This window comes from Onychomys torridus, chromosome 7 (assembly GCF_903995425.1).
Source record: "Onychomys torridus chromosome 7, mOncTor1.1, whole genome shotgun sequence".
Taxonomy (NCBI): domain Eukaryota; kingdom Metazoa; phylum Chordata; class Mammalia; order Rodentia; family Cricetidae; genus Onychomys; species Onychomys torridus.
In genome coordinates this window covers 10,016,304-10,041,400 of record NC_050449.1, presented here as the reverse complement: position 1 = coordinate 10,041,400, position 25,097 = coordinate 10,016,304, and the positions used below count along the sequence as shown (strand labels likewise).

General features: G+C 40.7%; 1 protein-coding gene across 1 annotated transcript in view; it reads right to left on the bottom strand.

Annotated features, from left to right (window-relative positions):
- Positions 1-1,357: 1,357 nt before the first annotated feature.
- The window catches only part of Sesn3 (sestrin 3), a 58,350-nt gene continuing 34,610 nt past the window's right edge, over positions 1,358-25,097 (bottom strand). The window contains exons 2-10 of the mRNA XM_036192228.1: positions 23,292-23,357; positions 20,948-21,145; positions 19,166-19,348; positions 16,563-16,799; positions 15,106-15,280; positions 9,311-9,429; positions 8,381-8,571; positions 6,305-6,449; positions 1,358-4,484 (exon numbers count right to left, since the gene is read on the bottom strand). Coding sequence (XP_036048121.1) covers positions 4,398-4,484; positions 6,305-6,449; positions 8,381-8,571; positions 9,311-9,429; positions 15,106-15,280; positions 16,563-16,799; positions 19,166-19,348; positions 20,948-21,145; positions 23,292-23,357 — 1,401 coding nt within the window. The 3' untranslated portion in view covers positions 1,358-4,397. The remainder of the gene's footprint in view (positions 4,485-6,304; positions 6,450-8,380; positions 8,572-9,310; positions 9,430-15,105; positions 15,281-16,562; positions 16,800-19,165; positions 19,349-20,947; positions 21,146-23,291; positions 23,358-25,097) is intronic.

Here is a 25,097-nt window from a genome sequence, read left to right as displayed (position 1 = left end):
AGAGAAGCTTGGGGAGGTGAGGAGTGGAGTGACAGCTGAGGCACTTGGAGGAAGAGAAAGGCAGGAAAGGGTGGACGAAGACTGGTGGGAACCTCCACCTATAGAGAGCGTGTGCCAAGGACAGCCAGAATCTCAGCTCGGTGTCCCAAGTGGTCCTGGAAAACGTTTTCTTCCTCACAGGGCTTAGCCTTGGTGCACATCTCCACTCCAGACCCACTTCACACCAGGCTTTTCTGGTTTTGGTCTTACCTAAGCAGGTGCTGTTGGGTCCAAATTAGCAGTAAAAGAAACTACAGATGTGTAGGGTAAACACTCTGTAGACTGACAGGATACACTCCTGCTATGGCCTGCTTTGAGGAAAGACTGAGTCTGCATCTGAGTCTCCACAGAGAAACAGTGGGGAACAGTGCAGGGTGACAGCCACCTAGAACTGGTTCCAATTGCATGGACACGTGGCTTACAGTGCCCTCTTCAGAGGGGCTACCTTTCTGCTTGCTGGTGAGGTACCACCAAGAATGCTGCTTATGCACTGTGTATGTGGATCATCTTGCATGTTTTTATTCCGTGTGAAATGGTCCATTTTGCAGAGAATGAGAGTGGTGATTTAGAATTGTCCTTGAACACAACGGAGTAAGAACCTCCTTTGCGCTCGCCGCAGCACACCGTTTACATGGTACCCTGGATTTGTTCTTTGTCCTTGCCTTACAGTGCAAAGGAGCCTTGCCATCATACAGGCATGCATGCACTTGTCACGGGAAGTGATGACTATTTTAAGTAGTAATCTATAACTGTTTGCTGATAAATTTACTTTGGTGCGGCATAAAATTCTACGATTTTGGATTAGCAAAACTTTAATAGGTGGGGGAGGGAGTACTTCCCTGGATGATATCCATTAGATCTTAGACTTATGTAAAATCTTTAACAGACATAAATAAAATAGGGTTCTGGTTCAAATTTTACATGACCTTTATATAAATCTTACTTAAGTTTTTTTCTTTTAAAAATAGCCCTGTACAGCTGTGCTATTATTGGGTTTAAAACTGGTTCAAAAGGCCAAGGCTACATCCTGGACTCTGTGTTAGCTACCCCTGATTTACAGAGCACCCTAAGGGGTGGGGGGGCAAATTATTCCTTGGACCTAGACAAGGAACTTCTTTTAAAACATAGTCCATCTCCAAAGCCTTTTCCCATCAGAGTAGCACAAGGCTGCCTGAGGAAGCCGCTTGGGAGGCCGCTCCAGGGTACTCTCACCACTCCTACAGTCAAGTGGGTTAAAGAGCAGACCCACTTTCATGGGTAAGGGACTTACATATTCTTTCTCTTTCTCTTTTAATTTTTGAGACAGGGTATCACTATGTAGCTCAGGCTGGCCTTGAACTCACTATGTAGCCCAGGCTGGCCTCAAAACCACCATCCTCTTGCCTTAGGCTTCCATGCATTGGGATTACAGGTATGTGCCACCAAGCCTGATTTCCTTGATGTTTCTGATAGTGATCTGAGAAATTAAGAATTAGCACAGATGCTGGCAAATGTGAAATTCCAAATTGGACAGCATTACTGCAGCATGTCCATCAGGGTTATCAGGCTGATTTTAACACAAGGAGCAAGGAGTTGAGGGCTTCACAATCAGACGTGCTCTTCACACACACTCACATGCTTATGTTTGGCACAATGTGAGCCCCGGGTGCAGCTCAGCTTATCATAGGCTCTGTTATTACACCAATTGAGTCAAATAGCTCCTTTGAAAAATATCACATTTCAGTATAAAAAGCTACACTATAAATTACTACACTGTAAATTCAATACTCTGAAAAAAAAAAAATGCCACCCTGGAAAACCGCATCAGAATTTCAAGTTTGCACTGGATAAAGCGGGTTGACAGGCAACTCTTAGAGCAGTGTCCACACCAGGAACACAAGGTGCATGCTGTAGTGTGGAGGTGGGGCCACCTTCACAAACCAACTTTGTGAGGCCGGTTCACTGAGGTTAATAAATACATTGCTGTGTTTTTTATTCACGGTTCCAAGTCAATCTTTTTTCCTGATTATTGATTGGTCTGTTGAACTAAAAGGAAGTTTTGCTAGGAGAGAAATCTATTAAAGGCACTAATATTTCCACAGTCCAATCTCTACTTGCATTTCTGGGGCAACACAAAACCAAAAGCAAAAAGTAAGTGGCCCCTTTACTTAACCCTTTCCTTCCCTTTTGGTCTAAAGCTTAGTCATGGTTCTGTGCCAATTCCTCCTTTTAGTCAATACATAAAAACTATTTCATCCTGTCGTTCAGTTCACCTGACCAGAAATACGGGGCTATGAAATCAAAGTTTCCTAACACTTACACAATGTAATAATAAACTAGATCCTAATGTGAAGCCTTAGAACTGGGAAAAGCACATGGACACGCCTGCCACCTCCTGTGTTTTACCATTCTTGTAAACACTTTCCTTGTCGTTCACACATAGTGAAAGCTGAAATGAAGGCAGTCCACACAACAGATAGAACACAGAACCCTGCCACAAGCTCTCTGAATAATCTCTTGAGAAACCACCCTGTCTTCAAAACTCCTAGTGACTTTTTCCTCACATGGAGGATTTTAAACAAGATCCTAGAGTCTACAAACGCAAAACTACCCATGCTGACAAGTCTATAGCCATCATGGTTTTCTCTGGAACAGAATGCTAAGGGAAAGGAGCTAACATCCCAGAGAAGGATGGCAGACAGAAGGACAGCCTGACAGAACGCTGGCCACAGTTCTTTCCTAAGAGAAAAAGTACCCCTACACATCAGGGAGACCCTCAGTGAGTGCTCTGTGGGCACTCCCTGGATGACATCCTAGAGATGGTATGTCCTAGGTTAGCATGTATGTGTAAGATGAAGTCACCTTCCAGCAAGCTGAGGTGCTTAAGCCGTGCAGCTGTGTCCTCTGGATGCTCCTGCAGCCCTCTAGGCACTTCACTGGTTCATTAACACAACACAAAGTAAAGCTATCAACACATAAGGTTGTGCTCTCTGAAGACAGGCTAATCCAACAACACAAATTGATGCAAAAATGTGGCTTTTGGGCTGCCTTTTCTCTCCCCCATGACAATGCATTTTTTTTCTAAAACTAGTTGTCCAAACAGATTTTTCTGGGGAATGAATGCTTTGGCATGGTGAAATCGTGGTTCAAGCTCAACAAGGTAAAACTGAAAAACGCCTAGCACAATAAAGAAATTTGAGGATCATTTCTTTATGGCTCTGTTTCAAAGGACACTTCTGCAGTGACATGATAGGGAAGGTTGAGTTGATTTTTAAAAACATTGCACTGTTTTGTTGTTGTTCGATCACATTAATGCACAGAAACACAATTTTTACCTCTGAATAACAAATTACTTAACCTGTTATAAGAAGAAAGTCATGTAAAATAATTTCCAAAAGTGTAATAGGAAGTAGGGTGTATTAACTAACCTTCCTTAACTCTCAGAAAGGGAGACTGTGCAAAGAAACATTTGGTCAGTGTTGTGTGGTGTGGGCTTGTGTGTGCCGAGAATGTAAGCAGCCCTGTGGCACCAGCTACTAGAGGTGATGGAGGACCACGTGCCGGACTCAGGGGACTGTCCTCAGTCCCCTGCCACACAGACAGCCATGTGGGAAAATGAGGCCTCTGCTTTAGAAGACAAAGTAGCTGAGTTTGGCATTTCAGTAGCATGCTATAGAATTCATCATAATTTCACATTAAATTATGGACGATGTCTGTATCACATTTCACGTTATTGCCAATAGCAGTGTAAGAAAAAAAAAAATCAGACAAACAAAACCAGAACAGTGCCTGATCATCTCCAGGGATGTAAGCTGTGTCCTGGGAGCAGCCTGGTTCCACAGCACATGCTTTTCCCAGACTCAGGACACACGTGGGCATTAGAGCGGTAGAGGACACCACTCTGCTGAATGTTGGTATCTGAAAAACAACTGCTTGAGTGGATTGTAAGCACTTTTCCTTATTTTTTTTTTTAAGTAAAGAAAAATAATACACATACACATGAACTCTAAAGTACTGAAGTGAAGCATTAACAAACCAGTTCATGATTTATGGTCAGATCCAAAAATCCAACTCTAAGCAATGTAAAGTAGTGCTCATCAGGCTTACTCTTTGCAATTGTTAGCAATGTTAAGCATTGAGAAATATAAAACACACCATTGCACATTACAGCCAGAAAAAAATAAAACCAAACAAACAAACAACCCCCCTCCAAATCAAACCCTAACAACAACAAAACAAACAAAAACAAAACCCCGGCAGCTCAACTTTGACACTAGGAACTGAACAACCGCTGAGCTGCATCACAAACAAGTTCTGATGGGAGTCCTGTGGGAGGAGAGGCCCTGACATGTGTCGCTGCCTTCCTGGTGGAGCTTCATTCAGGTCAGGTGCCGAGTTATCGCACGCAGGGCATAAAGCAGTTCAGCTTGCATCCGAGCTTCCATCAGAAGCAGGTTCACATGCACCTGGAAACCAGATGGCATTGGCTCAGTCACTACACAGCACAGTGGAAGGATGCATAGAGGTTCTTAGGTGCCACAGGTTATGTGTATCCTGATAATACACATAGGCCTGAGTATGCACATATATATGATAAACACTCAAATGTGCATTTGTGGATAGTAAATTTAAATTAAAAAAAATTCCTAGTGTGTAAAATTTAAATTAAGAAGTAAAGTTAAAAATGCACTCCCAGCTTTAACTGTAGGCCCTGGAGTGAAGCTGCCACTCAACTCAGTTTGTGCGAGTATGTGACCTCACCAGAAGCCCAGCACTTGTACAGACTGTGGTAAAATCTCAGGGCACCTCTGTGAGAAAAAAACCTCTCAGCTGAAAGGCTGATGTAAAACCTCTACACGTTCTAAACTGACTGCAGGGAAATGTGCTAATTCTGAGTTATCACCATGCCTTTCTATCACTTGAATATATTGTTGGGCATATTCTCCTGATGAGAATATATAGTCTCTAGAAAGGGAGGAGATCTATTGCAAACATAAAAACAGCACAAAGATGCATCAAGGCTGAAGATGAATGGGTAATATGCCTGGTGTATGACTGACTTTTTTTTTTTTTTAATTTATTTATTTATTATGTATCCCTGCAGGCCAGAAGAGGGCACCAGGTCTCATTACAAGTGGTTGTGAGCTACCATGTGGTTGCTGGGAATTGAACTCAGGATCTCTGGAAGAGCAGTTGGTGCTCTTAACCACTGAGCCATCTCTCCAGCCCATAACTTTAAGACTTCAAAAGTTATTAGAAGTTGAGCCATAACATACTTTGCCAAAGCCATACAGCTCACTGGGGACTGTTATGACTCCAGAATGAGTTTCTTACCTCCATCTTGAATATGGTAGTATAAAGGAGACTCTTAGATTCAATGTTCAAGGGCCTAGAACCTAAAGCCAGATCTGATGCTATACTATTGGTAAAGATTCTTAATGCTTACTAGGTTCTAATCTAAATAATAATTCATATATAGTCCATCTACAGACATTCTTAGATAACAATATATTTGGCTCACAGATCCTTCACTATAATGGCAAAATACTAAACTACAATGAGAAACTTTTGTTCTAACAGTAATGTGGTGGTTACCAAGAGTTTCTAAATGCCAGTGCCTTCAATGCTTGGTACAATTCAATCCAGCACTGCTTCTTAGTGGGCTTTTTAATAGTTAGAATGGTAGATTTATTGGTCTTTATATCCAATCTCTCAGAGGCTGATGCTAAAATTAATGTTACGCACTGTGTGGGCTAGTTTTTATGCCAACTTGCCAGAAGGTAGCTCATTGGGGCAAAGAATCTTAACTGAAAAAATGCTTCCATAGGATTGGCCTGTGGGCAAGTCTGTGGGGTTGAGAACATGTGGGATGGTCCAGCTCACTGCAGGTGGTGCCACCCTTGGGCAGGTGGTCTTGGGTACTGTAAGAAAGCAGGCTGAACAAAAGGCAGTAAGCGATGAAGCAATGTTCCCTTTCTTCCAGGCTCCTGCTCTGACCCAGGTGACCTGAGAGCTGGGAGATGAAATAGCCTTTCTTTCCAAAGGTGCTTTTCATCATGGTGGTTATCACAGCAATAGGAGCCTTGACCAAGATGTACACCATCATGTTACACAGAGCACACATCTAAAAGTTAGTGACTAGTCAATATATTTCAGATTAATGAAACATGAAAAACAATAGCTAGTTCAATGGCACCAATCTATTAAAACCTCCCTCCCTGTTTCATGACTGAACTGTCATGTTGAACACACATGTCTTTGAGGTCTGCTTGATGATAACACTGACCTTCTCTGAGTGTGTGAACTGCCGCCAGTAGCTGTCATACATGCGCTTTGTGGTTCTCTCAGGGTAGCAGGTCACTGTCTTGATGTAAACCTTCAGGCTCCGTTCAAGTAGCTGGTTAACTTCCCCATAATCATAGTCGTCATACCTGTGAGAGACAGCACTGTGATGAGAGACCCAAGCTTCACTGCTTAGACCTTGCTATGCAATGACGTCATAAGCAAAACTCAGTAAGTAAGTTGTAGAAGTGTTTCCTGAGTGCCAGGTGTGTCATCCTTCTTGTTACTGGGGTTCTGTAGTGAACAGGAGAAAAAAAATCCACCCCTAGCATCACAGAGCTTAAACTCTATTAAGGTGTAAAGAGAAAAACACTACAAAGCAAACACAGTTTGCAGGTGGTAACTACTTAGAGAAAAATGGGCCAGGTGGGTGGGGCACACCTTTAATCCCAGCAATCCAGAGGCAGAGGCACACAGATCTCTGAGTTTGTTGCCAGCCTGGTCTACAGAGTGAGTTCAAGGACAGACAGAGGTACACAGAGAAACCCTGTCTCAAAAACCAAAAATCAAAACAAAGTAAACAAAAAACCCAAACCAAACCAAGAACCAAAGAAGAAAAATAGATTTGCAGCTTGGGAAGATTGGGCTGTGATTTTAAACAGGACAGGCAGGTGTTCTCTGAGAGAAGCATTTTAGAAAATACTAGAAGGTATTGACTGAGCAAGAGTAAGGCCAGCCAGGAAAGGCTAGTTTGGGTGTTCCCAGACAAAGGGTGAAACCCTGAGTCTAACACATTGTTATGAGTCAGGTGACACTTCAGACCGATGGAGCAGAAAACAGCCTTAAAACTGAAATTCTGAACACTCTAAACTCCAAAGCCATGTGAACAAGAGATCACCTTTAGGGTTTGGGCATTTTTCTGATTTCTCTTTTGCAATGATGCAGATCAAACCCAGGCCTGCACATGCAAGGCAAATCTTCAGCTTCAGCTTCCAGATGCTTTTCAGGTTAGGGATGTTAACCCTGTAGTGTTCTTTACATAATATGTTGCATTATTAGTTGATACATCAGGAATTTTGTGGTGTTTTGGTTAAAACTATAGAAAAGACTGCTTAACAAATTAAATTCCATTTCCAGTCGGTACCGCTTTCTTTTATCATAAAGGATTTAGATTCACTAGCTCATGACTGCATAGCTTAGCTTCTCTCTGCAAATCTATCTCACAAGTAAGTCTGCAGAGTCCAGCTCAGGCAGCTTTCCCTCTAGCCCTCTCCCTCTCCTTCCCTCCAGTACCTACCATCCTCTCCAGCTAACCTCATCAGTTTAAAGGCTGTTCATTAACTTGAGAGTCAACCAACTCACCTTGGTGCTTTCGAGAGCAGCCCAGCATTGGGAAGACAGTGTGACCTAATTATGATTCCTTTATAAGGAAAGCCACAATAACCATACAGACCTGAATTTCTTATTGCTATGTGAATAGACACTTTTTTTCTCCCCACACCAACCTATTCTTTCAGGAAGGATTCTTAAACTTGCATCTCAGACTCTTCATTCCCATTTCTTAGTAAAGTCTTCCTATTGTACTTCTGTCATTTTCAAGCCTCACAACACACTTTTTATTGATTTATAATTTACTTACATGTTCATGTACATGTGAATTGCAAATGTTGAAGTTAATGCCGAACCTTAGCACTAGTCTTCAGATGCTGTCCACCTCAGTCTTTGAGACAGGATCTCTTGCTAGGACCTGCAGCTTGACAATCAGGCAAGGCTGGCTGCCCACTGAGGGGTCCTGTCCCCACCTTCCTAGTGCTGGGACTACAAGTGGGCATTTAAGTAAGTGCTGGGGATTGAACTCAGGTCCTAATGCTCACATGGCAAGTTTTACCAACTGAGCCATCTCTCTAGGTCCCAGACTCATAACACTTTAAATGAAGAAAATAATCTCGAAGATCAAGTTAATTTTTAAATCAGGTAGCATTTCCCCCCAGAAAGATGTACTCCCAAACAGGCTATAAATAAAACAAATGCTTGCATTTCTACTCAGAAATGTACAAAATTATCTGTACAGTGAACATACCTGATTCCAAACATACAGTGAACATAGTTGAACAAAGCTCTGCGTAGCGTGGTAGTGTCAACATCCTCATGGGTGGCCATTGTGTTGTAAGTGAGATTGTAGACCATTCGAAACTTCTCATCCAGCAGATGTCCAATGTCCGAGTAAAGCCTGTTCACCAGGGAGAACCCGTGATTTTCCCAGGTGTAGTCCTGTTGCAGAAAAAGTGTCCACTTACAAAATGGGCATTCTCTGTTAAACCCTGCATGTTTTATTTTTAAAATAAAGTAAAACTATTGAAGAAAGTTAGTGGGGGCGTATTTCTAACTCAGTTCTAGGATGGCAGCTTTACCAAGAATATTTCTGGTCAGGCTGTAGAGTACAGAGCCAGGGTATGTCTCATAGCATCTACTAGGGCTTGGCATGTTTGTGATGAACTCTAGTCACCTCCTTTGGACAGGCACTATGTACTTTATCTGAAAGGATCCAGAAGTTCTTGACTATTGCTATATTACCAAACTTACTCAGGCATGAAAGAGTCTGGATTTAAGTCCCGTCCCCCACAGAGTTTCATTGTACTGTGGGAGGCTGGTCTTGAAGCACAAACTTCAAGTCAAATATCAAAATGCCTTATTATAAACGTCATCATATTGTTTGATTTCTTCCCTGCCCCTCCAAGAATGGCACAAATATATGTAATTATCCTGCATAATGCAGGCAACTAAATCAAGCATACTGTTTCCTAGTGATTTCCTAAGGGTGAATATGTTGAAATAATTACCTTCCTAGGAGAACATCAAATAGACTGGGTTTAAAACTAGGTTAGATAATAAGTATTAAGGCACTATCAAAATGCCTATTGGCTACTTTAGAAGACACTTTATTTACATTTCAACATTGCCTTGGAAGGGCAGAACTCCCTAGTTTCTCTAAATCAAAAGCTCTGTGTACCTGGGCTCGGAATGTTGGTAGATGCTCTTCTCCTCGCCTGGCAAAGTCCTCATACCCAAAACCTGGGTCTTCGATGTATCGAGAGACATCAGCTGTTAGGATCATGTCATCTTCAAAATCTAAGGGACAATGAAGGCATTCAGGACACTTACACAGTTAAGACAATGAGCCTGAAACCCAGTTCCCTCCACTTTTTAGATTCTCAAAAGTGACAGTGTTGACTACTTGGCTTATATTCACATAAAATACCTATTGGTGAAGTTCTAAGTACAATTTCCTTACCAAATATTGGGTATTAAGATTTAATTATAGTTATGTAGGAAAAAAACTAAGTTGAAATATTTAAACAGCAGTAGCAAAAGATCAGTATGTCATATTTACTAATTTAGAAACATAAAAACATAAGAAAAGGCTTATGAGTCTAAGATATAAAGCTTGTTTGATCTCTTCAAGGAGATAAAGTGAGATATGAGGAAAGAAAAGGGTCAAAGGAGACAGACAATGACTGAGTTTGAAGACAGATCTTTTAGAATTACATCTGATTACATCTTACAGCAAAAATCCCTTCACTCTGGCTCACAGTTACCTTCCACAAGGCAAGCCAGTCAAGAGATGAGGCATGGGGTCCCAAGACAAGGGGCCTTCAAGGTCAGCCTCTCTGTGAAGTTAGTGAACACTCACACAAGCCCGCCATATACGTAGGAGCAGAACACTCCTGTGCTGTTCAGAAAGCCACTGAGGCTGTGGTCAGGGCATTGCCCCAGAGTGCAGGGAGGCAACACCACTATTTTACAATAGGTTCTACATGCTCAATGGTGAAAACCTACGCAAATGCTTAGTGCACGTTATTTTAAACCAAAGACAGTTGTCTTCTAACTCACTGTTTTTTAGATTAGTATCTTTGTAATTATTCCATCCCCACCCTGACTCCAATTATTTAACAGTGAATAAACAAACTTTGTTTTTCTTTATTTCATAAATGAACATATCATTCTTAAAACAAAAAAGCAGTTTCTATGCAAGGAATAAGTTCTTTGTAAGTAATTTAATTAATGTTAAATTGATTCCACTTTAATAAAAATCTGTAATTCTCATCTGGATAAAATTTTTAGGAATTTGAAAAACAATCATACAAATTCTTCTGAAAGACTATACATGAAAATTCCAATAAGAAAAAGTCTCTTTTTATCTTTGAGTTGGGGCCATGGACTAACTTCAGCATGCATGAGAACAGCAGAGAAGATCAAATTCCATGGTCACACAATGTTGAGCACACGACATTGAAGTCTAACCCTTCATTCCTCAGGCAGAGAAGAAACTGACACCTGCTGAGCACTTCCTGCATGGCAGCTGTGATGCTGTACCCCTAACAGACACCACATTTTTCTTTATTTCATTATATTAAAAAGAAAACTCCATTTAAGAAGTAAGTAACTATTAGTTCTGATGTGAAGTCTTTCCCCAGTGAGTACAGGGCAAATATGCATATAGGCCTTGTGCATACAAAGCAACTACTCTTTGAAGTAGTTTTCCTCTATGAGGAAAGCCCTGTATGAGGGCTTACATGTAATACAAACTCATAACCACTGATTCTTCTACAGTCCAGACTCCATTCAAATTAACGTTAGCACAGCACGGGAATTTTCAAAGCTCCTGACTCAAAGAAGTCACACTTTCTTTCATCCACGCCATCACACCATAATCAAATGACAACAAACATATGTAAAAATGTAAACACAGCCAGACGAGCCTACTAGGAAAATTAGAGTTTTGTGGCTTGCAAAGTAGAATCCAACCAAGAGTATCTGTGGAACTGAACTGTCAGTTTTCCTAGCCCCTGTGCCACTGATTCTTTTGCAAATTCTAACACTGGACTTGATGGTCACAGTACTTCCTTTGCCTTTGATACTAGTATTTTATTTGCTCATATACAATTTTAAACACTTTAATTTCAAAATAGATATTAACTAACCATATAAAAGTGGATCCCAGGAAAAACCTCATAACTTAGAAGTAGTAGCAGATAAGACCCATTTTCTAAGTTATCTGTCCATAAAAAAGGATGTATGAAGGTCCCTTAACTACTTACAGTTTACTATACTTGGGTCTTAACTCTTCTTCCAATGTCCACATGGGAAAGGCTGGACCTGTAGGAGGTGGAGCCTCCTATGAGGTGTTTAGGTGGTTAGGGTTCCCTCAAAAGTGTCTGTATAGGGCCTTCTGTCTTCCTGGATTTGTGCTGCCACAGACCCAAAGCAATGGAGCCAGCCAATCCAGGCTGATGTCTAATAGGCCAGCCAATCCAGGCTGATGTCTAATAGGCCAGCCAATCCAGGCTGATGTCTAATAGGCCAGCCAATCACAGGTTGACTATCTCAGTATTTGTAAGAGTCATAGAGAACTAATAGACACCATTCTTTCTAGATTTACCTTGAAGACTTAAAATTACTATTCTGGTAATCAGGTGATGAAAAGCCTAAAATTAATTCCTATTTTACCTAAACAAATATTTAAGTGTATAATGAAAGCAATCAGCATTATACACACACATATATACAACTTTCTAGGGTTTTTTTTTGTTGTTGTTGTTTGTTTGTTTCTTTTTTTGAGAGAGGGCCCCTCTCTTATGTCTGTATATATACAATTTTCAATAGATAAGTAGTTAGTAATGTGAAACATATGACACTCCATTATAGTAATGGAGTGATTTTCTCATAAAGATAATATAAACTAATATAATAAAGATGTATTTTCTTCAGGATTAAAAGATTCTTAAAATTATTACCACATATAATCTGGGAGCTTTGTCATACTAATATTTTGTTTTAAATAGGAAAAAATTAATTCTACTTTCATTCTAAAATTGATAAATATATATTTATATGTATGTGTGTAATTTATCTATCTATCTACCTATCCTATCTATTTGAAACTCAATTAGTCACTGTACAGGATCATTTTTCTATACTACCTTTCTACAGTTGGCAAATTTAGTATTGGGATGGTTAATGGTAAAAATATTTAATGCGATGGAATGACTGATATATGATATGGCCTTATTTATTTAAATCAGAATGCAGGAGTTGGGGAGATGGATAAGCTGTTAAGTGCACTTGTTTCTCTCTCTGAGGACCTGGGTTTAGTTCCCAGTGCCCATTTGGCAGCTCACAACCACCTAAAACTCCAGTTCCAGGGGATCCAATGTCCTCTTCTGACCTCTCTGGTACCAGGCACACATATACTTATTATTTTATATATATATATATATATATATATATATATATATATATATATATATATATATATATATAAACACTCATATACATAAAATAAATCTAAAAATATTTTAAATTAGAATATAATTTTTGAAATAGGTTCAAAATTTTTTAGTTAAAATTTCTTCTCAAGCAGTCTGTGTAAAGGTTCAAGAAGTCTACTTAGAGCCTGCCATGGCAGTGTACACCTTTAATACCAGCACTCTAAAGGCAGGATTCTGAGTTCAAGGTCAGCCTGGTCTATAGTGTGAATTCTAGGACAGCCAGGGCCCCATAGAGAAATCCTGTCTTGAAAAGATAAAAAGAAGTCTACTTGGAACCTAAAATATCTCTCTATTATTTCAAAACACATAAAGAGGTAAAACATTTACATTTTGAAATCTCCAGTGATCTTAAAGAAATGGAAAATGTTAAGAGTAAATGGATATTAACTCTAGCATCATTCATTGTCTGCCTTTTCTACCAGCATCACTGCAGTATCAACACACCACTGCATCCCCACTGCAGTATCAACACACCACTGCATCTCCACTGCAGTATCATCAACACACCACTGCATCCCCACTGCAGTATCATCAACACACCACTGCATCCCCACTGCAGTATCATCAACACACCACTGCATCCCCACTGCAGTATCAACACATCACTGTATCCCCACTGCAGTATCATCAACACACCACTGCATCCCCACTGCAGTATCATCAACACACCACTGCATCCCCACTGCAGTATCATCAACACACCACTGCATCCCCACTGCAATATCATCAACACACCACTGCATCCCCACTGCAGTATCAACATACCACTGCATCCCCACTGCAGTATCAACACACCACTGCATCCTCACTGCAGTATCAACACACTACTGCATCCCCACTGCAGTATCAACACACCACTGAACCACTCTCCTTTCCTTCCACTTGTTCTCTCTGTAGTTTTCAGTTTGTTGTTATTAAAGTCAGCAATTCAGCCGACTGCCATGCTCCCAGCTCATTTCTTAAGTTTCTGACTCAAGCTCACCGTGAAACACTGATATGTCCCACACTGTTCTCAAGCTTAGGACCCTCCTGGTCTCTGCTCTGCTCCTGGGTGCTGTGCAAAAGTGTTTGGTCTGTAGGCACCGCTGAGGGTGGACAGAGATTGGGGGCTGAGAGGTGGCTCTCAGTTAAGAACACCGGCTGCTCTTGCAGAGGAGCTGCGTTTGAGTCATAGAACCTACATGTGGCTCATAGCCATTCATAACTCTAGTTCCAAGGGATGAACGATCTCCATGGGCACCAGGCACACATGTGACATACATACATACATACATACATGTGGGGAAAACACTCATATACATAAAATAAAATAAGTCTAAAAGTTTTATTTAAAATGATCAAGAAAATGACAAACAGTATTCTGTTCTTCCTGCAGCACTTCTGAGTTACTGTTCCATGCTCTTTGGCACATGCATCTCTGCAGCACAACTCTCAGAACCCAAGACTGACTGATCTAGTTTCAAGAGGAATATGACTTAGACAACACCTTCGAGGCGTTCATATTTGTGTTTAGTCCATGCTGCTGAGGTGGTATTTACTATGTGGTGCTCAGTGCCTTTAAAAGATGGAACTGGAAAGTTGCCTACTATTCCAAAATTCCTTAAGCATATAAGAATAACTTATTTTTACATACATATATATAAATGTATGTATATGTATAATAATATATGTATAGTAAAATATGTGTGTGTGTGTTTGTGTGTGTGCGCGCACACGTGCACCATGGAAGATGTGTGGAGGTTAGATGAGAGAGCCTGCAGGATAAGTTCTTGCCTTTTACTGTGTGGGTCTCAGGATCAAACTCAGACTGTCAAGTTTGTAGTACGTACTACTAAGTCATCTTGCTGACCTTAGCAATTGACCTGCTTGAAGTATGTATCCAGGACAGAATAAGGACAACAGCCCCACAAATCTGTCTCAGGATTAGTGACAGCCATGTGCTGTGTAACAACACTTTACTCAAAGACTGAATGCATACATGAAGGTGGTTCCTCAAGATGACACTGGATCTAGGAAATTCCTACTGCCTGTGACACTACAGCTAACACATTGCAATCTCAGGCATTTCACATTTGTGGTGACAACCCTGTAAACAGACCTGGTGCCCTGCCAGTCACCCAGCATATACCATGATGCAACATAAAAACAGAGCTACTGATTTACGCTCTGGCTGTCTGTACTTCTCATGTGATTGCTGAGCACACCCCTTCCACTCATCAAACATGCACCGTTCTGCTGGCAGCAGCTGCACACTCCTCTGGTTCAGAAGCCGCACCATCTAGGTATGTGGGGATGCACTCAATAGTGTGTGCATAACTGCAGGTGTCTCCGAATGCACCCCACTACCAGTGAAGCATGAATGCATAGGGTAGAAGAAAGATGGCCACAGACTCATCTTTATGAAGCTATACGGAAAAACCAAAGGCTGGTGGCTAATGGTCTCTGAACAACTAGCCAAGAACAAGGAAGAACACACCTGAGTGAGGAAACGAATGGAAAGTCTCTCCAGGGACCACAAAGAGACTTTCTTTCTTTTCCTGTTCAAAACGTGTGGTCATTTCTTCGCAAGTCGTCTCTCCATCTTCCCTGTCTTCCTGAAGCCTTTTCATCCTTTCCATTAAGGCTTCTAGCTCACCCAGTGAATCCACAATCTGGAAGAACATCACAATGTTGGTGCTATGGCACTATAAACTGCTCTATCCAGGAAGCCCCTTCTTCTCCAACTCCGCTCTAGTATGCACAGAGGATAGTCATTTAGGCTACAGCAGAGATGCTGGTCAAATGATAGCAACTTTTAACTGCCAGGAACATTCAAAGCATGGCTAGGGCAGGCAAGTATATAGAGATAGAAGGCAGACGAGTGACTGCCATGGGCTAGGCATGAGGGAAGAGGACCTGGGGTGTGATGCTAACGGCTATGGAGTTCCTTTTTATACTGTGGTAACATCCTAACGTTTATTGTTGCCAAACTCTATGGTCATCCTCAGAACTATTTGGTTGTATCCTTTTAATGGGAAAATTGGGTGATATGTGATTAACATTTCACTGAAGCTATTTAGAAAATATCTGGAGTTTTTCATTAACTCTGTAGCAATTATATGACATACTTAAATATTTTCAGATGTATGAGTCTGCTTCAGGTATAAATATAAAAAAAATTATAGGTATGGGATGTGTGTGTGTGTGTGTGTGTGTGTGTGTGTGTGTTGAAATATAGAATTCTAGTGTTTGGTTCACAGTAACTTGTAATTTACTGAAAAATCAAGCAGTCTCAAAATTTCTCCTTTCTGCCTCCTACGGTATGTTTTCCTTAGTTGTTCAGCATCCTACAGACAGATGCAGCATTTTGAGATTTGCTGTGCATGGGTCTGACTTTAAAAGCCTGTGATACTAAATGTATCAATGCTCAGTTTTTGTTATTTCTAACAATATCTCTTTGCTTAAGGCGTCAAGAAAAAAGGTATAGGAAATCCAAAGAAGGCTACAGACATCATGTATACCAAGAAATTAAGGCCAAGAAGTCACCTGGGCTGTGAAGCTATTTAGAAAGACATTTAAGAAGAGAAAAAGTTAGTTTAATGATAAATTTCAGTATGATTTTTCACTGTTAGTGGAAAGGTGAACTCTGTAAACATGGGTGTCTGTTTAAAGAAGAAAGCTTAGTCTTCCTGGTTATAGTATCTTCAACAATCACATGGAGATCATGAATGGGGCTGCTAGGAATCCCTGAATAATAACAACTTACAAGTTCAGGTGTGAGTGGGCAAAGGTATTGTATAATAAAGCCCTAAAGTTTTTTTTTTTTTTTTTTTTTTTAAAGTCAGAACTTCAGGTACTAATGAAACTGTTATAGTACATAACATCCTATCTGGTCACAGTGAACTCGCTAGATAATATCAGCAAGAAAGTTCCAAGAGAGAGTTGAGAACGAACCCCAAAGTTGTTGCCTGCCAGGGATGCGTTGTCGATGTTGTTGTCATTAGCTAGGTCACAGACACAGAAGCTGTTCACCGAGATTAGTCTGAATCCATTGGAGATTCCCAGCTCTCTTTCTGGGTTGATGCCACTACCAAAAACAAAGCTAGCCAAAGCGTGATAGTGAGCCAGGAGGACTACGGCGTGCACTAGCTCAGGCAGGGACCAATTATTTTCTCCAGTTTTGACAAGTTTCTGAAATGAGAATATACACCAAGGTCAACATGGAAACCAGAGGAAGCCACAGTCCTGCATGCTCACTTGTAATGCAAACTAAAACTTCTTTTAAAATGCTTCACACAACAAAGTACCAAAGCCTCACAACATAATTATGTGGTGGCATCGTCTATAATAGATATTTAACTAAAGCACTTTAAAAACATAAAATGTTAAGAGAATCAAGAAACATTAAAGCTAGAAGGGATTTTGACAATTTCTGCCAAAGGCATTCATTTTCAGGCATTTTGGATATGTCCAGTTTAACAAGGTAGCTGTTGATTTCCCTCTAGATAGCATCTGGTGGAGACCCCCACTGCCCCATGCCACAGGATTAAATATGACCATACACTGGAATAAAAACCTTGATATGTCAGTACATTTTTCCGTATGCTATTTTATTTGGCCTGTATTTAGAGCCACAATTAAACCCATTAAAAACAACAATACCAGCCGGGCGGTGGTGGCGCATGCCTTTAATCCCAGGACTCGGGAGGCAGAAGCAGGTGGATCTCTAAGTTTGAGGCCAGCCTTGTCTACAGAGTAAGATCCAGGACAGGCTCCAATGCTACAGAGAGAAACCCTGTCTTGAAAAAACAAACAAAACAAAACAAAACCAAAACCAAAACAACCTTGTAATGCCCAATCTTAGTTATCAACTTGATTTATCTGAAGTCAAGTACAAGGCAAGTTACTGTGCACTCACTCGAGTGAGGAATTTTTTTAACTTGATTACTTGAAGACAAACCCTAAAAATGGGCCGGGTCCTGAATTGAATAAAAGTAGAGGAAAGCAAGCTGAGCAGCTGAAATGCATGCACGTATTCTCTCTCTGCTCCTGAAGTGTGGGTGTGCTAGCTGCCTCAAGCTCCTGTCTTCACTTCACTGCAATGACTGATAGACTACACTTGGAATTGTAATTTACAATACATCCTTTCTCTCACAGGTTGCTTTTTGCAAGGTAACTTTCAAGGGTGAATTTCACCAATACTCCCCCAGAGACTCCTTCCCATGAGTTCAATATTCATTCACACAGGCAATGCTGTTCTTTTCTTTATTTTAAAAAATAATCATCTTTATATGACCACAGCCATAGACATATATTTTTCTGCTTTTCAAATACGATATTTTGACATGTTCATTTTTTTGAGGTTACACTATTATACTAATTTTTTAAACACAGGTACAATTGTAATGCGCCTAACTACTCCATTTCTGAATTGATGTCAAATTGTTCTTTTTCCCCCGTCAGTTATTTGCTATAATGAATAGCTTCTTCACACTACAGCTTCCTTCAAACCCTGAAATGGGTCCTCCTCCTCATCACTTGCCTTTGAAATGCTGGCCTGTCCTGCCCTGTGCACAGTCCTCCTTCCTCACCTTAAGACCTTAGGGTGACTGTTCCTTCACCTCAATTTTCGCTTATTTCCTCCCTTCTTTCCTTCCTATCTAATCTCCTTCCTATTATTTCTCTGATGTAACTAACACACTGTGAAATCAGAACACAGACCTAGAACAATGCTGTGCTTCACAGAGTCCAAAAGTTATCAAAATCTAATATTTTTTTAAAAAATGGAAACATGGTACTTGCTTTAAAAACTGGACCAACCACACTGATGTGGTATAATAGGACAAATGTTTCAAAGGCATTTCTATGTGTCAGCATATTACATATGCATTTGTAAGCAAGTGTCTGAGATGGAGGTGAAGGTCTCCTGTGCTGAACACTGCTGGACAGCACCGCAGCTGATGGACAGAAGGAACAAGGAAGTGTCTGAGATGGACACTTTTTTCTGGTTAGTAATTCCTACATCAGCTGGCAAGCCACCTTTGATTTACAAAACTATTTCTTTATGAATCTTAAAACTAGTGAAGGATTTAGAACTCACAGATCTCCCCACTTCATGGAATTTACTAACTAAAGGACACATATTACTGACAATGGCAGCCAGAAGTCAGGCATCCTTGATGCGAGTAGACTTGGATCTATCATCACCTGGACAACAGAAGCCAACTTCCCCCACAGCCAGTCACCACAGCACAAGTTCAGTAATGCTCATGGAGGCTCAATTTTCATTTGCACTTAAATGAAACCCACTGAATTTCTAATTATCTTTTCTGTATGTAATACACATCTCTTATTTCACAAGTTGCTAATATATAGGTGTTTAAAATTGAGTCTCTCTCTCTCTGTGTATATATATATATATATATATATATATATATATATATATATATATATATATATATACACACACACACACACACACATGTATGTATGTATAATGGAAAAAGAGGGTATGAATAAACTCTAAAACTGAGAACCTGTATAGAAACACCCAATACCTGAATGTGCTCTTTCGTGATCAGCCAGGGCCGGTGTGCCAGCAGCTTGTTAATTTCATTAAGATTTCTCAGTCGTTGTGGTACATATTCCAAGCCGTTCAGCCACTCAGCAATCCCCCCAGTCTTTAAAAATTCATCCACATGCATGTTTATTAGGTAGGAACACTGGTGTCTGGCTGCAGCCTAAAGCACAGAACAAGTTTCTTGAGAACAGTCATGGGCAGGCCTTTCCAAAAGCGAGTCATTTAGCTGGAGCCAATACTATTTTTTACTCGGTAACTCTTTTCTCACAAAACCTTCCTTCTTTAAAAACGTTTACCACACTGTTGTTGCAGATTCTTGAATCAGTACATGAAGCAGGTATGCAGTTTTAAAGGCAAATACTTGTCACATGAGGCCAACAATTTCTTTCTCAGTTTGGTATGCACAGACCTGCAACTACACTAGCTGTTTTCAGGAAATGTACAGGCATGGTACACGTCTGTTATGGGGAAGCTACAGTATGTTCTAGTTAAAATTCAGGAACTTTTTAGTAGCATGCATCCTAATCAGGACTCGTGCTTATGTGAGGACTTATCCTGTAGCATAGCTGGAGTAACTATATCTGAGCTCAGCCATCGCCAATCCTCTCCGTATGTGGTCAGTGTCAACTGAGTACTGCCAATGGGACATTAATATGAAGTACTTTTGCCCTCTCTTCTGTGGCTACTGCTTGTAAAATAATCTGTTTTGTTCTTTCCAATCTCTGAATCTCTGCTCTGTCTTAGTGAGGGAGCATTCTCAACTGCTTTCAGCCTTTCTGTTAAAATCACAGTATTCATCAAGCTCATATCAGAAAGCACAGAACGCTGCTTTTTTGTTCATCTTGGTGACACTCACCTCCTGAGTCCTGGGCAGCTCTGCTGGCTGCTGCCTTTCCCTTCCCACACCGCACCATGGCCCTTGCCCCTACTGGCTGGCTAAGTAGAGCACAGCTCCAGGACCTCCACCACAGCCTCCTCCCTGGCCCTCTAAGTTTTGCAGGTAACACTAATTAGCCAACCTGTAGCCAGGTCTACACGTGGAAGTGCCGTGATCCACTCACTAATTCTCCTTTTAACAGGTCTGTCGCTAGTCCTTTTCTCCTACCCCACACCAGGGATCATCTTCATGTATGAGACGTCCAAGGAAAATGCCCACAATCAGCTTATGCAAAAGAAGACCCAGGAGCCATCTTTAATCATACGAAATCAGATATGAAAAATCATTCTACTGAAGGTTAAATGAGAAACACTTATTAAGTAGCTTAAAGCAACTCTGAATGTATCCAAGGGATATGATATTGAAAGAGCCAGAGGCTTCGTCGGCTTTGTCCCATGTAACTATACTCAGCTTCACACATATACATACATACATGTACACTTACATACACATATGCATGCATGCATACACATGCACTCTCTCACATATATACATACATGCAAACATATACACATACACACATATACACATACACACCCCTCCACACATACACACACATAACCATGTAGGCATACACTCACCCCACACATACACCGCACACTTACACATACATCCCACACATAAAATCTCTCTCACACACTCACATACACACTAACCCATCCCACCCCCAAACATTCATGCACACACATTCCACACATATACATATAGTCTTTTACAGGTAGACTCACTCACACCTCTCCCCAAACACACACTTTAGAAGGGACACAGAACATGTGGAACCCAGTTCATGACAGTGGGGACAAGCAGGAAGTAAGCACCTACCATGATGGCAATGTAGTGCCGGTCTGGGAGGGGGAGGGGGCCGTCCATGCGCAGCATGTAGAACTGGCTCCGCAAGAAAGATTCCAGGTACTGAGTGTGCAAGCTCATCACCTGTGTGATGTTGTCCAGACGACCGGATGTAGAGTACTCTTCCACAAGGAAGTTTGTTCGTTCATCCACTGTGTTTGCTTGGACAACCTTTGAACCAAGAAGCATAGAATTCTGTGACTACTGTGATGTAAGACAGCTTTGGTTTACATGGACTCTGCCTCTACTGAAGAAATACGTATTCATTTGACGCTAACAGACACTGAAACTGTGCAGTTGCTCATACTAGAAACCAATTTAAAAAGAGAAAGTACCATTCAGTTTTGGCTTTGGTACCACACTTTATTAAACAGCACATGGTAAGTTATCAAACATTAAACACACAGTTATAAAGCTGAGGAGAGAAGCCTCCATCTGTCGTTGCAGGCGAGCAGGCAGACTCCAGAGCTGTTGGCTGGCCATTGTCACACAAATGCAGTGAGGCAAATCCAGCAGCATTTGGTCATATGCATTTGCAGCCTACTCTCATGAACTGACAAAGAAAAATAATTGCATTATTTGTACAAATATCTGATCCTTTGTTGTTTTTGCTAGTCAACATTTTTAAAAGCTTTATGAAATCTGTTTTAGAGATACAGGAACATATGATGACTTGTGGGAAAATATTAGTTGAAAATTAATAAGGACACTAGATCCTGTCATTGTTAGCTTAAGCCTATCATAGTAATTATTAAAAGCAAGGCATGAAAATAGAACTTACTTCCTCCATCTAGGGACAAAAAACTTTCTCAAAATGGTAACATCCAGCCATATGCACCACGCCAGCTTGGTGTCACACACAAATTGGCTGCGGCAATGTGAAGAGCTTATTAATGCTTGTGGGAAGATGTAGCTCCATGGCAATGGATGGACACTAGTGTGAGTCCATCACTTGCTTATTTCTCATCTGTGTTTTAGAGCTGTACTTCTAGATGTAAGATGAACATGTTTCTCAGTTTAGACAGGAGGAAGCAGATTCTGGATTTAATTCAACCCCTGCATCTAGTTAATAACAAAGTGGTTTGACTAGACAAGCCTGTGAAGTCTAAAGTGACGGTCCTTTGAAGACTCCCACTGCAGTCAGGAAACTGCTCTCTTCAGAGCAGGCTTCACAGTCCCTCTTACCCAGGGAAGTCTTGGTCATACAAAGGAACTGTTTATGGATAAAGATGTAATCTTCAATGGAGCATATCTGAACTTGAGGCAGTGGCATAAATACCAAAGGCAACTTCACCTCAGCTCGTTACTGAACCCTGGGTACTCTCATTTGCCCATTTCTCTGTTCAGTTGCCTAGAGGGACTGAGCTAAGAGGATCTAAACCCAAACATAATTAGGGCTAGAATAGTCTACTATTTTTTATTTGATTTGCTTTTTCTAGAAGTTTCTTAATTCTCACAGGATGTTTACAATAATCACTAGATTTATATGCTGCCAACAGATCCAAAGAATGCTCCGAGACGTCATTCCTAAGTGTTAGGCCCCCATCCCACAGTGCAGCCCTGAGCTAGGAGGCAAACAGGCCCATGCACAGCAGTGCCTCTTGTACTTGAAGCTGCCACCTTTGAGCTCCGGAGATGCACCACTGTCACTTTAGTTTTTGAGTCAATGACAAGGTCATTACAGCAGGGAAGGAAGGTGAAGAAAAGGCGTCTATGCACACTAGGGAACAGCAGCCGTGAGACAACTGTATCCACACACTGGGCATTCCTTAAGCACACAAGATAGTCCTTAACAGTTGCTCTCAGCATGATGACAGCCAAGAGGCATCACAGAGACCCCAAACCTCCCTGTCATCAGCCACCAAGATGTCTACCAACAAAACAGGCATAAACCTTACTCTGTACCACTGATAACCTCTCTGCCTTGCACTTAACCATCTTGTTACCAAACCCTCACCAAAGACACACAATTGTTGGAGAGTCTATGGGATCCTGTCAATCAAACTTGTAAAGGAGAAGGAAGAGTAACTACCAGTGATGAAGGCATTGTCTTTTAAAGGTGTAGTTGGAAACTCATATTTCATTTCAAAATGTCTTTTTATCCCAATTATGAGATATAAGTACTATGAAATACTGGTCTCTTTAAACCTGAAAACCTTTAGACTTTCTTAGTGAATCTGAAAAAACAACTCTGCATTTTTCTTACATGAATAACACATTAAAGAGCAAAAACACATCTACTTTTTCATGAAAAAAATGGATGTAGTTTTAGAGTTAATTTCTGACTAGACAACGTATTAAACACAAATGAACTTACTTCCTTCTCTGGAATAAAGGCACTTGGTCCTCTTGTTAGGGGTTGAGACATTCTGATTCTTTTATCCTGTTTGCAAAAGAAAAGTTCAATGTGTTATGATATCTTTCCCAGAAAATTTGATTGTTAGACATTTACAGCCAATGTACTAAAAAAGTAAGTCAACAAAACTATGTAACCCCGAAGAAGTTTGGGGTCCAGGTCAAAGAAAATCTAGAGCAGCACTGGTTGTGTAGAAGTGACATGAAGGGACAAACTTCTACCACAGTGCTGGGGGAACTCCGTCATCCTAGATCACAAGACTTTAGCCACATTTACACCACTGAAAGCCATTAACCCCACAATAAATTCACACCTGTCAGTACACTGCTACGGTTGGGCATTGTTGAGGAATATTAATATTTTGTTCTCACTTAAGTCTCTCTATATAAATCATGAAGATTCTAATGAGATTGCTTCCTTCTCCATGGGCAAGCCTTAGGTGCAGAGAACAAGGAGGCCTCTTGAATTCCTTAGCCAGGAGAAGACTTGAGGGAAACAGACTTGATTTTCTATGATCAAGGTAACACTCTGAGTTAAGAATCAGCCTTTTGAAGTCACAACATGAACTATGGATGACAGCATGGTTTAAAAAAGACTAAGCAGGAAGAAAAGGAATACAGGCTTTGTGCCTATTAGAAAAGTTTGTTAAGCTTTTGATTCCATAAACTCTCTCGAGGAAACTTGAAGCTAAGAAAGTAACTCTGGGGCTCCTTATGTGAAAGTAAATGAGCCTATGCAAGATCCAGACAATCACATGGAAGCTGACTGGTGGCCCATGGGTGGATACCTGGGTATAAACTTTCTGTCTAAACTGAATTACGGTTAATTAGCGTACAATAACAATTCCTCAGGACTATACAGTAGAGTTACATGAACATGATGCAACCAGAGCGCTAGGAGAAACAAATTGTCACTCAAATGCAGATGTAAGAGGAAACAAAAGAAAAGCCCCGGGTGGGTATCAACAGAGAAGCCAGTGGCGTTGCTATGGATTTCTGGAAAAAAGTAAAGCTTAAACTTGGTCATTTATATGCATTCTCTCCCTTCCCCCCTCCCCTTGTTAGTGGGTAACTTTAGTCTTTTGTTCCTTACAAATCAAAGAGCCTACCAAACACAAAATAGTTATTTAAATCCTTTAAGTCCCTTACTTCATTAGGAAGCAGTTTTAAAACAAATTGGCAAAAGTAGGCAGTTGGGTATCCAACAATGATGTCTTTGAGAGCCTAATTGGATATTGTGATAGACCGAGGAGAGGGGTAAGAAAACAGACATAGCCCAACCCTTCTGAGCTTGGCACACATTCTTCATCAACTGTCAGTACTCTAGCAAAATGTATACATCACATGACAACTTGAAGCAGCTTAAGTTTCCAAACAAGTGACACATCTAGATGACAAAGCAATGACATAATTCCCAGTCGATTGCTCAAGTGTACTAGAGGATGATACGTGAATTGGATTAATTCAGAATTTCTTATACTGGTATTTCTTGTCTACACTGACCATAATCTAATTTATCTAGAAAAAGAATTCAAAATAGAAGATGTGTATTTCCCTAGCTCCTCTCTGTAAATGACAACAGCTAAAATGTCAAGACAATCATGGAGGTGACACCTGTTCCAGACTAGCCTGGGCTACATAGCCATCTTATCTCTAGAAACACAAAAGCAAGAATAAAACCCCCAATGCACACTGTCTGTGGAACTTCATGAACTAGTATGGGAAAAGCAAACTACCTGGATAACTAATCATTTCCAATAAACAAAGA